The sequence below is a fragment of the Hemicordylus capensis genome, chromosome 5 (assembly GCF_027244095.1).
Source record: "Hemicordylus capensis ecotype Gifberg chromosome 5, rHemCap1.1.pri, whole genome shotgun sequence".
Lineage (NCBI taxonomy): Eukaryota > Metazoa > Chordata > Lepidosauria > Squamata > Cordylidae > Hemicordylus > Hemicordylus capensis.
Genome location: NC_069661.1, coordinates 195,225,184 through 195,239,790, shown reverse-complemented (window position 1 = coordinate 195,239,790; position 14,607 = coordinate 195,225,184). Strand labels below are relative to the sequence as shown.

The 14,607-nt window shown below is 42.3% G+C and overlaps 1 protein-coding gene across 8 annotated transcripts in view; it reads right to left on the bottom strand.

The window, feature by feature from the left end:
• SYT1 (synaptotagmin 1) overlaps positions 1 to 14,607 on the bottom strand; it is a 637,087-nt gene that overhangs the window by 195,107 nt on the left and 427,373 nt on the right. For all 8 annotated transcript variants that reach the window (XM_053253068.1, XM_053253063.1, XM_053253070.1 and 5 more), the window contains one exon: positions 13,099 to 13,283. In XM_053253068.1, the coding sequence (XP_053109043.1) occupies positions 13,099 to 13,283 (185 nt within the window). The remainder of the gene's footprint in view (positions 1 to 13,098; positions 13,284 to 14,607) is intronic.

Below are 14,607 nucleotides of genomic sequence, written 5' to 3'. Positions count from 1 at the left end.
ATAAATAAATAATCCTTCCCAAACAGAAATATCTCTTTATTTCATATTAGTGCTCAGATCCTCATGCAGTCTCAGTTAAGATTCTAATGTAAGATTCTGTTGTTTTATTCATTTGTACAGTCTAGGTGCTGTCAAAAACTGGCACTTGCTTAAACAAGTATTTGGAATGCGTGTACAGGGCCATTCAGATGAGCAATACCCTCCTCCCTCCCGACACACACACAGGAGATGTGCTGTGAAGGCACTGGGATATTATTCTTTTCTATGTAAATCGCTTTGAGGATTTTTTTCTGTTGAAAAGTGGTATATAAATAGTAGTAGTAGTAGTGGTGGTAGTAGTAGATGTCTGGGAAGGACATCCCAATGGACACATTCTTGGCACATCTCCTTCCTAATTGTGTGAGCAGGGATGGTATCATCTGAACTGGCCCTGGCCACATATTTTTATGTTTTATTCAACTTGGAATAATCAACTATCCAGTTAGGCCACATTCTCACAACCCATGGAATCATAGTTAAAGGGTTAACTATGATCAGCCAGTTGGACATACTCCCACACAGTGTGATGTGAGATGCTTTATCACTGCATATAGTCGCACCACTGCATTTAACTAGAATTAAACTACAGTTGGTAACTATGATCAGATCACAGTTTAATTCTAGTTAACCATGGTGACAGGACTACATTTGGCACTAAAGCGTGCATCCTCATGTCATGCTCTGCGGGAGTGGGCCCAGCACACCCTTAAGCATAACGCTTTAACTATGATTGTGCAGGTAGTGGGAACATGACCTCTGTGAGGCACATTTACTGCTCTGTGTTACATTCCACCTTTTGGAAACCCTGGAGCCCTTTCTCATGACCAGTGAGAAAGGGCAAGAGGGTTAGCGGGGAGGAAACCTCAAAAAGCTTACCTCCCTGCAGATGAGCTTCCCTTCCCTTCCTTCTGGGCGGGTGGATCACATGCCCAAACGATTACCAACTGCTGCTCCAAGGGTCAGGGTGCCAGACACTTCACCCCACATCACCCCAGCCCCCAGAGCTCCCATAATGCATAACGATCCCATAATGAGTATGTGGTGCATTATGGGGATCCCCAACCTCCCCCTGGAGCTGACCCGGAGCACAGGAGTTGGCCAGCCCTGGCAGCAAGCAGCCACGGCTGGCAGATGATTGGAAAAACAGGGTTAGGAGAGCACTCGCTCTCCTAATCTTGTTTTAGAGGGAGGCTTCATAGGCGGGTTTGCCGCTGCGGAGCCACCAGGATGCCACCCGATCCCAGCAGTACACATGCATGTGCAAAACCAGGCTAGGCTTCCTTAGCCCAGTTTTGCACGTATGTGTGAATAGCTTCCTGGATTGCCTTGGAGACTAAAATGATGGGCCCACTAGTGGTGTGCACGGAACCACGTAGGCGCGGTCTGGCACTGGGGGGGTGCCTAGCTTTAAGGGCAGGGGGTAGTACTTACCCCTCCTGCCGCTCTTCCCGCTCCAGCGCTGCAGGTAAAAGTTAAGTTTCGGGGGCGGCGTTCCTCCCTGCCGCCCCTGCCCCCGTTGTTGCCTGGAAGTTGTTTAAAATACCAGCATGCATGCTGCTGTGCGCACACGCAAGCGCCGCACTCATCACACGCATGCGTCACACCGCCAGACCGGACAGCTTCCGAACCAGTTTGGAGGCCTCTAACATGGCCTCCGGACCGGTTCATGCACGCCACTAGGGCCCACATGTTGCACATCACACCTGTGCTGCTGCAAGCTCCTAGTGAATCACTGGCAGTCTTGCACTTTGGTGCAAGAGCGCAAATACTTCAAGTATTTGCCTGCACTCTGGCTGTGCTAGTTAGATTGGAAACACATAGCAATAGCAATAGCAATAGCACTTACATTTATATACCGCTCTATAGCTGGAGCTCTCCGGCTATAGATGACAGGCAACATGTTTCTGATATAACAAATGCTTCCAGAGTGTTGGTGCTATACTTGAAGTATTCGTACTCATGTGTGAAAGGGCAAGATCACTGATGCTTTTGCTAGGACCCAACATCAGCACAGACAGATTAGCACTGCCTGTGTTATACCACCCAACATGTGGGTTATGCATGCTAAAAATCCCAACCAAGGCTACTACTAGGGCAAAAAGATGACACTAAAGAGGAACACCCTGAGTGCAGCTACGATGTCCCTGGAACACTTCTTAGTTTGGGAAATTATCTTGGCAGTAGCTGAACCTTTCCCCTTTATTTCTCTTTCCTGTTTCTTTACTCTCAATTATGCTTATTTTTTCCTTCTTTTCTTGGGCAGAATGTATCAAGCAGTTTATGAGGCGAGTCTCACAATCAGTGAGCCTTGCCGGAAGGGGGTTTGCGGAGAGAGTGGACTTAGCTTGCTCTTCCCACAGACGATCAAGGTGGTAGCCCTGGGCCTGTCACGGAGCCGGTGGGGGCTGCGGGGATCGGGTGTGTCAATCACTGCCTTTCACTCCCACTCCCGTGCTTTGTCTGAAGAGGCAACCACCATAAGGCACTTCTGTAACTGGCAGCCTGAAGGCCTGGTGCTACCATTAGGCCAACTAGGCAGCCGCCTAGGGTGCAGACCTCAGAGGGGCACAGAGTCTAGGGGTGGGGGGTGCAAGTACATAGCCTTGCCTAGGGTGCAAAATAGTCTGGCACCGGCCCTGGCAGCCTGGCACACCCAGGATGCAGGTCACAAAAGTGCCTGTCATCGTGCTTATGGCGGTTGCCTCTTCAGATGAATGCTGTAACCATGAGCAGACTGGGAAGGGGATTGACTGACATGCCAGGGGCAGGACTCGCACATCCGCTTTTGTTGCTTGTACTCGTGCATAGCTCCCCCCACCCACAAATAACGTTTGTATAGCCATGTGCATTTCAATACCAGTACAATGTCCCTTCAGTGGATGCTGCTGGTGTCTTCCTTGTGCCCCCCCCCCACAACCGCACAGGTGATTCTGAACCCTCTGAGACAAGGAACCATCTCATTCTTTTTTCTGTGTAACTGATTTGAAAACTTTTAATTTTGGTTGGTATATAAATAAATAATACAAAATATTTGACTAGCTGGTAAAGGCAATGCACAGTGGGGTGGTGGAATTTCTCCCTCCTCTGTGGGGGCAGGGAGCACGATCCAACAACTAAGAACAGTTTCATAGGGAACACCACCACAGCATATTTTTATTCCTGATGTGTTTCAAGATCATTGCAAAGAAAACCTCCCTTGAGAATTTATCTCAAAAGGCATCAGTAATAAAGGACACTTCTTTTACCTGCACAGCTGTTCTTGGATCTTTTCGTGCATAATTTTTGCAGAAATGTATTCCCCTTGTTTTTTGTTCCCATCTGTCCCACAACCAGCCTCACATTGCCCTAACGGCTCAATAGCTGGTACCTGTGCAGGATTCTGCATGAGTATGTGCTGTTTAGACATTCTATCCAACACAGAAAGGGCGGGAAAGGAGCATGGGTATACATATAGTCAGTCCCACTTCTCTACCAAGTACTCAGTTTATCCAATTTAGTAAATGAATAGGCCCTTTGTGTAGAAAGGGGATGGCTTCAGCTAGTAATTTGCAGCAGTAGAAGTGTTTGGGCAAGCAGAAAAGAACAAGGTGCAATCTGCCTCCTGTCCATATACTGGAAGCTGCTAGAGTTCCTGAAACACAGACCACAGTTGGTATCATGGCAGCTAACAGTGATCCAGGTAGTCTTCAAGTCTTCTGGCACAGAGTCCCGCCCCCCCCAATTAATATCATAAATTATGTTGATGCATGGTCAGTTCAGACAATACTATCCTTGCTCACGCAATGAGGAAGGGGACTTTTCCCTACCTTTTCCATGCCTGAATGTTTGCAATAAATAACTCACCCAGTTGTGAATAAGAAGAGTAGTGATTTCATGTAACAATTGATCTCCTGGATACATAATTTTACTTGCCACAGATCTGATCAATAGTGTTTAGTAGAAAAAGAGTTAGTATATTTTTATACTTCTTGTGAATTTCCATATCCAAATATACCAAACTATGTCAGAAAACATAATAGTACTGCTGTTGCAGTGACATTCTAATGTCAAAATTGGGGCAAAACCCCCCACAACTTCACTGAAAGGGACCCCCACCGACAGAAAGAGAAATCTGCCAGGAGAGAGATTTTGTGGTCATGGTGGACAGCTCGTTTAATGTGTAGACTCAGTGTGCGGCAGCTGTGAAAAATCAAATTGCATGGTAGAGATTATTAGGGAAGGGGCCTGAATTTTTTTTTTTTAAGCTAGTATTCTAATGCCCTTATACAAATCAATAGTTTGGCCACATTTGGAATACCGTGTACAGTTCTGGTCACCATACCTCAAAAAAGATATTATAGAACTGGAAAAGGTGCAGAAGAGGGCAATCAAGATTATTAGGGCCTGGAGCACCTTCCTTATGAGGCAAGGCTACAGCATATGAGGCTTTCTAGTTTGGAAAAGAGACGACTTGGGAAGATATGATAGAGGTATATACAATTATGCATGAAGAGTGGACAAATAATGCACAGAGAGTGGACAGAGAAAAAAAATCTCAATTTCTCACAACACTAGAACCAGGGGTCATCCCATGAAACTGAAGGCCAGGAAATTTAGAATCAACAAAAGGAAGTACTTTTTCACACAGTGCATAATTAATCTATGGAATTCTCTACCACGTTGCTGGCCACTAGCTTAGATGGCTTTAAAAGGGGCTTAGACAAATTCATGGAGGACAGATCTATCAAAGGCTACTAGTCTGATGACCAGGGGCGGAACTATCATTGGGCGAACGGGTTCAAAGAACCCGGACCCTGCCCAATCAGGAGCTGCCATTCGCGGCCCTGACATGCCCCTGCGTCTGACGTCAGACACGGGGGCGGTAGTTTAGCTCCCAAGTGGGGGCCGCGCGGCCCCTTCGGGAGCTAAACAAAGGCTGGCGCTGCGTTTGCAGCACCAGCCAGGAGGAGTGGCACTTCCCTGCAAAGGCAGGGAAGAGCCGCTCCTGGTTGAGCGCTGCGAATGCAGCGCCAGCCTAAGTAGCTCCTGAAGGGGCCGCACTTGGGAGCTAAAAGACTGCTGCTGTCTTCTCAACACAGCCCAGGAGCAGCTCTTCCCTGCAGGGAAGAGCCGCTCCTAGGCTGTGCTGCAAAAGCAGCACCAGCCTTCGTTTAACTCCCGAAGGGGCCATGCGGCCCCTTCGGCAGTTAAAGACTAATTGCAGGTCTTTCAGCCGAACGGAGCCTCCAAGCTCCGTTTGGCCAGACCACACCCCCACGTCTGACATCAGATGCGGGGGTGTGGCTAGCCCCGGTGTCTGATGTCAGACGCGGGGTCGGGGTCAGCGGGGCCGTGCGGCGGCGGCCGTACACAGGCCACCAGTGGGCCCGCTATGCTCCTGCTGATGACGATGGTCCACCCCATCCTCAGAGGCAACTAAATACTAGTTGCAGGGGAATAACAGCAAAAGAGAGGGCATGCCCTCAGCTCTTGCCTGTGGAGTTCTCAGGGGCATCTGATTGGCCACTGAGTGAAATAGGTTGCTGGACTAGATAGGTCTTGGGCCTGATCCAGCAGGGCTGTTATGTTCTTACTAGTGCACACTTACAGATTTGGAGCTATAATTCTTGGAAATATCGATGCTGCAAGGAATTCCCCCCACCCTGGCAGCTAAATGGGGCAATTAGGCAGTGAAAAACCATCACTATCAGTGGCATAAACAGTGCCATTCCAATGTCCTGATCTAATCAAGAGGTCTCTGTACAAAGTACCTAGCAAGTGAGGACATTTCAGCCTCATGTAATTTAAATGGCTGAGATATTACATCTCCTTCCACTCCAACACTTGGTGACCTAATAGAAGATAGAGACCATTGCTGCAATTATTCTTCAAAAATGGGGCTACATTGCTGGTAATTTTTCAGTGCCACTGTTCATCACTGATATGATTAAGTCTCTTCCTTTCCCAAAGGCTGAGCTTAAGCAAGGAATTTGCTGTACCAATACATTAAATTCAGAGTCATTAAATCAGAACCTATTAGAGTGTCTCTAGAGCCAAATGATTTTTTTCTTATGAGAAAAAATGGCAGTAGAAAATTATAGGAGACACATGAGGATTACTGCAGACTGATAAACTATAGCAGTGAAAGTTGTGCGTGGAAGATACTTCAAAAAATAATAGACCAAATATTTTCCCAGTTACACCAATGTATTTTCTGAAGTCAGTTTCATGCTGCCCAGAGCTGCAGAGACAGCTAAAAGTGTTAAAGGCCATATAAACAGCACGAGATACGGAGCATTCGATAACTGAATGAGGTTCTCAATTTTTAGTACCTATAGGAAAAGACTTCCACACACACACACACACCCTTCACAGTATTGGATTAGCTTCGATACATTGATATTTATATCTATTTATGCAAAAAGGGAACAAAAACTAGTATAGTATTTTTGATGCATATGAAAACTTGAGCTTTCTAATACTTTCTGGCTTAATATGTGTTTGCTTTGGAGAAAAATGTCAAAAAGATTTTAATCCTGCCAAAGAAAGAAATCAATTTGGTTCAGCCTCTTGATGTGTGTCAAAGCTATGTATAAGCTATGTATAAACCCCAGCTGAGGAGCCACAGCTGTCAGAAGACTAAAATATATCAGAGCTTTAGACTAGGTGTGTCCAAAGAGCAAAATAAACCTACCGCAAGTGACAATCCAGAACAGTCATGAGACACAACATAGATAAGGAGGACATAGAAGGAAGAAATAAAAATTAAAACATCCACACACGAACATTAAGAAAAACCATGGAGAAATGACCTTTTACAAAAGTTGCACATATTCCATTCACTTCACATCATTAGGATGTGCAACCTTTGACCTTTACTTAGGCCTGGTTCACTCATTCGTTGGAATCTAGGTTTAATGTGGGTTACTGACATTAGCATGATTATGTGAATCCATGACAAGGGGGAATCGATTTGGGCCGTAAACCATCTTGGCAGGGGTTCACACAATCATGCTAATGTTGGTAACCCACATTTGAATGATTCTAATGATAGTGTGAATCAGACCTGAGGCAGTTATTCCCCAGAAACTCAGTCCTCTCTACAGGCATAAAGTTTACTCATAACTTTATAAAGAGCCTGAAACCAGAGTACTTGCAAGTACAAAAGCTTATGTTTTTATTCATTTTGAAGTCCCATTAATTTCAGATAAGACACTTGACAAGGACTCTGGGTCTTCAGCTGGAAGCCTCATGGTTTGAGATTATGAACTGGTATGGTGAGGTAGTTTGAGTTAAATTGTTGTAGGGGAAAAGAGCATCTTACTTGTGTTCACTATGTTTTCATAATGAAAACTTTAAGATGAAAGTTCTGCACAGATTTACTTGAGAGTCAGCCCTACTGAATTCAGTGGGATTTACTTCCAAGTAAACATATCTAGAATTGTGCTGTAATACATTATTCTTATGTTAGCACAACCGATTTAATATTTTTAAAGTGCTAGATAGAACACAGGTTATAGGATCCGTGCCAAGGAAGTAATACAGCCAGGATGATCCTGAACAGAGAGAAACAAGGTCTGAAAAAGTAACAGCAGAGACAGTGAATAGATAAGTAGAAGACTAACCAGTAGTAGGTATCAAGCATTGTACAGATGTATCTATATTAAATCAGGAATGGCTTTCTGGGAAAATGGATTTGGTGGGGAAGAACTTGGTTCATGAAAAGAGGGAAAGGCTGTTCTCATAATAGGACATATTGCAGGAAAACAAACTAAAAGTTTGATACCAGAGCAGCTAGCCTGAGCTAGCGAGCAAAAATGGGAATAAGGGAAGGGACAGAATAGGATTACTGTAAATATAAAAGAACTGTAGGCTGGTTCTCATGTCAACTTCCAAAAAACTGATCATGTGGGTGGCCAAAATCCCAGTCAGAGGACCAGGAAGTGATCAAGTGAGAGGAGCAATCCTAGGACTCAGTGCAGTTATACAACACTTAGATTTGATCACGGGTGGAAAAGGTCCACTGCCTACACTGACTTAGTGTTGCTCCTTCCACACAATCACTTCCCAGTCCTCCAAGTGGGATTTAGGCCACTCACATGATTTATTTTTGGGCGTATGCAAGACTGTTGCATCTTAGCTGAAAGCTCCTCCAATTTACTTATGATCGTGAGAATCAGCCCCATAAATATAAAGATTAGAAACCTGGCCTATTAGCATTGTCCTATCTGATGTGAAAGCTGCCACATGTGTCGACTAGGAGCCCTGGGTAGAAACTGAGGTGCTCAGGTGAGACTCAACAACACACAGAGTAGTACAGAGTAGCATTCTGGCACTTCTGCTAGCTCTGGAAAAGCTACTCTTACAGCAGTACAGTATATAAAAAGATGATCTGCACTATGCTCTGATTATAGCCTCAATGTGTGGCGGCCAGGAAGGTTAATATGCACGGTGGCTCCTTTTCTAAAAAGGGTTGCGTGACATTCATCAAATGGGTTCCTGATGCATCAACAGCCATCTGAGCCTAATCCATCTGCACCCACCTGCTCCCTCTTTTGGGTGCGCAGCCACTTTGCCTCATTTTGATTATAAATCCCCAGAACAGAAAGTCCTGTCTTGTTCTACTATATTTGAACCTTTTGATAATGAAGACTACAAATATGAACATATAAAATGAAGAACTAGTTATATATGTTGATAAATATATGTGCTGCATCAACTTAAACTTGTGTGCATATGACACAAGGAATCTAAGCTTATATGTATTAATGTATTGCAAAAAATATTTGTCAAAAATAATGATTTGGATTGTAATTGACTGATTCATATGCAGGAACAATTAAGGGTTGAAAAAGTTGTTTCTGATCTAAGCTGTATATATTGCCTGATAAGAGGTGCTAAGCAATTGCTGACATGTCCTTGGAGGGAACTGAAAGAGTTTTCAGACAGAATTTACAGCTAATTTAGGCGGGATTAAATGGCTGTTGGCAGTGCGCTGACAGCATTAAATGTACATTGCAAATGTAATAGCTCCTTCACAGAGCATAAGAGCAGATGCTTTTTACATATAGACATGTCTGCTTGTTTTAAAATGTACTCCTCCACTGTTCAGAAAGCATTCAACCTTTCCATTTTTAATGAAATGCTGCAAAAATTGAAGTCAATGCATGTACTATTTCAAATGGCATTACTTTTAGGATTTGCTGATCCTCATTTTGAATTGTTAAAGTTTCTTGCATTGATTCAAAGATACACCATTACTTTATACCACCGCCCCCTCAAACAAGATGGCAAGAACATGTGGTCCATATAGTGAATTCATCCATCACAACTAGTAAGCCTGCTACAATTGGGCTACTAATTTATTTGCCTTATAGGCACATCACAATAAGTGTAGATGCTGTACAGTCTTCATTATTTCAAAAGAGGAGGTGTGGATTCTCAGCATGTCTCATTGAAATTCATGGAAGTCATAGAAAGAGTGACTGCTGGATTGGGCCCTATCTATGGATGAATGCATGAGGAAGTCCCCCCCTCCCCCAAAGTAAGCACAATTCTGTGAATATCAATGTGTGGATTTTTCAGGTAGTTCTAAATACAATAATATCTACACAGATCCTATATGTATATATTATAATCCTGATAGTACATCTGCATAACATTTTTTTGAAAGGGGGCATCAAATTAATGATAATTTCCATTGTGTGAAATAATTGAAAGCATTTTTCTACATCCTCAAATATTTGCTTATCTCTTGCAAGCAACAAGGAATTAACTTCTGTCTTCATTGAGAAAAGTGGCTTTGACTGAGTTTTGTATGGATACTAAAACATGCTTCTGTATTTGAAAACATTTGCAATGCTATTATCACTTTTGGTCATTTATCCAGGTCAGAACAAATATAATGAAGAACACTTAATTATATATAATAGAATTACAAGAAAATTATTACAAAACAAACATCACAAGAAGATATCAACAAAATACATAAAATTTGTCCTACAAAGAAATGACAGGTTGTTATCATTAGTCTCATTTATCAATACACACATTGACTTTTCTGTGGGGCTAACTGAAGATCCATTTCAGGTTTTCCATCTTCAAGTGGAAAGTGGAAACCATTGCCATAGTTAGATTTGCAATTAAGAAGCAAATCTTAATTAGCATGTACATGGAATGTAAAATCCTTTGCTAAAGTGGAATTAAGGTATCTGCTAAATCATGAGTCTCTCTCACTGATTAAAGTTAGTCTGAAAGTTTAACACATTCAGTGCCGTGCCCATGTCTTTTGCAGTTATCTTTTGAGTTGCAGCATGGTAGCTACACTATTTGTACAGCATGGCCTAGAATGGAACTAGATATTAGAAGAGAAATGCAAATGCCACCATCCAATTTCTCTTTTTCCTCTGTTCAAGACAACATTCAGTATTATTACTCTATGTGTATACTTACTCTATGGGAGATTTCCCAATTACTGCTTCACACTATTGCTGGTAGTTAGTGAGTTCAGAAAAATACATAGTGGCCTACATGTTTTAGAAGAAAAGCTGCATCCTTGTAGAGAGGCTGGAGAATTGCTGTGTTGAAGGTTTGTTCTACAGCCCAGTGCGTGCAAAGAAGCCTGGAGGAGTGCTTTTTGTTTCTCTGCAAAAGATGTTTTCACTTCCAGAAATATGTCCCTGAGGACTGTGTGGCCCTCTGGAACATATTTCTATAAGCTAAAATGGCTTTTGCAGGGAAGGGGGAGAAGCAGAAATAACTTCCCCATCCTCCTGCCCACATTCTCTGGCCTTTTTTTGTGAGGGTTCAGTCCTTCTTACACTCTCATATCACTGTGCAACATGTCAGCCAGTATAATCACCTCATGTGTTATATTAGACACCTCCAGGAAACAAGGAGATGGAGCAGTGTCAGCTCTGCATCTCTTGCAACATCTGCTTCTATCCTTCGGACCATGTCCAAATATTTGCTGAACCAGTACAAAAATGTCTAGAACAGGGCATAACAACAACAGCACTGATCAAAAGTACCACATTGTACCACAGATAGATATAAACACAGGTGGTACCAGTGTATAGATAGAATCATATTAAAAAAGAAATTTGCACACATGCAGTGGAAATATTGCAGGAAATGGGGGGGAAGAAAAAAAACCCTTGCATATCACTGTTCATTTGGTCTGTGGCTTCTGGCCACATTGGAACAAGAAAACAAACTTTTTCTATTCACTTTTCAGGATAATATATATATCTCATTTCTCCTGTAGGCATAATCTGAATCGCGGAGCTTTCAGCCCTTCTGGAATAAGTTGTACTCAACGCAACTGTTCAAACTGTGCTCTTAGCTAAACCTGTGTTGTCACCTTTAATCTTTCTTTTTCTCTCACACATACTGTTCTCAGTTAATCATGCTGGCCAATTCTCCTTTCTTTAATTTCTTTTCCATTCTCTTTCCATTTTCTTTTGTTTTCCCACTGCCATAATTCTCCCACAGAATGCTTTTTGTCATCTTTGTAGGAGTACTTGTTTTCTAGAGAATGATTTAGCAGACCCAATCCACTCCTGCTTGCCAATTTGAAATAAGAATGTTCATTACATCCGTGTACACAGACCTAGATCAAATATAATGAGAATGTTAGCCTACCAGAAGCATTCAAGAGAACTTGTACCATTGTACCAGTGAACATTTTCTTCAGTGTATACACTGTATATAATATTGCCTTTCCGATAAAAAGAGAAAGTGAACCAGCTTCTTTAGAGGTTAACATCAGTAGAGCATATCAGTGCCTGAAGACCTTTACTTGTGGGTAGCTACTTTATCCTTACAAAAATGCTATTAATTTATCAAAGACAGCAATAGCAGAGAAGGTTACAGCCCCTATCACCTTTCCCTTACATCAGCTAGCATATATATCTGGCATAAGAAGGGTAATTTTTACCAGTTGGATGTCAGTACAGAATGATCAGTGCATCAAAGAGAATAAAGGAGACCAAGCCCTCTAACCTGAAAAACCTTCTCTGTAATTCTATGTGCATGGCATAGGCAGAAGTAAATTGATACTGAAGTGGCAGTCATCAGGCAAGAAATGCATGATGTGAGAGACCCAGAGTCCAGGACACTGCCAACATGGCTCCTAAAACTGATTTTGAATCAGTTGGTTTGAAGGTTGCTTCACATGTTACAATTTCTACATGTATGTGTTACAGACCCATAAAGCAGACCTGGTAAACTGTAACATTTGGAGCATACATACATCATAACCATCTTCTTTTTTTAAAGTTCATAATGGCTTTCCCCAAAGAATCCTAGGAACAGCAGCTATGTGAATGTGCAAATAATTCTCTCTTTCATTCACTGTACCAAAGTTCCCAGATTTCTTGATTGGTAGCCATGATCATTAGAGTTGAAACTGGCTGATATCTGTATCACTGACAGGCCTGAACGCTTTGCAGAAATCAAAGCTGCAGTCATAATGCACTCTTACTAGGGAGTAAGCTCCGGTGAATTCAATGGCACTTTCTTCTGAGTAAGCATGTACTGAAGTGGGCTGCAGGAGAATAAAAAGGAATATTCTCCTACAATGGTTACAGAAACCAATGCACATTCATTGATATCCTACTCCAGATGTTTTGAAGCGGAACATAGCATTGAAAACAGGTTCCAGATCCCAAACTCCAGAGAAGGTAGCAATTCTATGCATACTTACTTGAGAGTAAGCCAAATCAGAGGGACTACTATCAAAGTAAACATGGGATAGGATTACACTATGGGCAGGGGTATAGCTATAACTGAGCAGATGGGTTCAAAGAACCTGGGCACCCCCAGCTCCTGAAGACCCCCCAGCTCCACTCCTCCCTATTTTCTTCATTATCTCCCTCACTCCGAGGGGCTGCTGGGGAGAGAGGTGAACACAGGCCCCCTCTCCCCTAGCTACGCCCCTGACTATGGGTCTTGAGAGTTAGGCTAAACACTTTCCAATATGTTAACACTGCTACTGGATGACCTTATTTCCCCCTCCCCGCCCTCGCAGAGTTAAGTTTTCAAACAAAACATCCTCCAAGAACAACATGTGTACTTTACCTGATCTTTCAAGTTCTTCCCTAAATCTTTAACATCTTTCATGTTAATCGCATTCTTGCCTCCTTTTTCCTTGCCCTTCTTCTTGTTTTTCTTTTTGAACAAGCACTTCTTACAGAGACAAAAACAGCAGGTAAGGATTAATAGGACTGCAACTATGGCTATGGCTATTAAGGCCCAAGGTGGCACTGTGAAGAGAAAACACACACACAAGACAGGCACAAAACAAAGTTGCATACTGTTAGTCACAAAGCTTGAGATAAAAAAAAAAAAAAAAAGCACAAGCACAAGCAAAGACAGACGCTGTCTTTGGAACAATACATCTAAAATCAATTACATCTCCTAAGCAAAAGAATTCCAAATGTCACACTATTGTGTTTGATATCCCTCCTCATGCAAAGAGAGCTTATATGTAATACAAATATGAATTATCTACATTAAACAACAGGATACTGCCGTGCAAACAATAGCTTTTCTACAGTAAAAACCATTTCCTTAGTCTCATGGGCTTCTAACTGTGCGTGTTGTATTTAAGGAATTATTCATCTCTAGCTTTATAATCACCCCCTTAACCCACCTTGCATTTTGACCTGGTAAATCAAGCTAGCTTCAAGTCAGCAGGAGCTGGTTGGGGATTTGACTCATCCAGAGCTTAGGAAAACAAGTGCCTGTGATCAACATAGTCAGATATAATGAGCAACATTTCTCCACTTGCTGCTGCCTTTTCTTGACAGTGACTCAGATTCAGGTCAAGGTCAAGACTGAACACGAGCCAAGGGCAAGGATTACCCAGTTCAAAGATATTCATGGTGTTAGCTCACATATCTGTCCATGTTTTAGTGGTAAAAAAATATATATACTTTGATATACAGGAGAACCACAAGCATTCTGTTTAGTCATTCAGATGCGATGCCTAGGCAGACACTGCTCTAATACAAAGTGATACTCCAGCAAATATGAGAAGAATTTTGTTTGATATTAGTGAGGATCAGCATTTAAAACCAATGAAGACCATGTAATGAAAAAGTCAATCATATAACTAAACTTCAGTGCGATCAATATAATAACCTTCCTATGTGAAGATTAAAATTTCATTATCATCTTGTAAAACAGGATTTAAAGAAAGCAGTCATGTTTTTCTCCAAGAGACTTATCCAGTCTCTTGGATCAGCAATATTTTCTGCCAACCAACTTACACAGAAGTCTCTACAATTATGATTTGCAAAACGGAAGGCTGAATGGAATTTGACAGATGGTGCCAGTGAATTGCAAGAAGAAAATGAACAGTGAAAATGCAGGAAAATTAACTGCTTAAAGTGACAGAGATGAAAGTGGAAAGCTTTGAAGAAGGTATTGTGCCACACCCACTAATGTATGACATAAGAGGTGCTGGAGTTCAAGCCTACCTCAACATCAGGCCTACAGGCAAATACTTCCCCCTCTCTCCCAAATTTGCAGACATTGCTTGTGGTTCTTCAGTGGCAAAGGGAACATGCCCCTCTTTCATTATTA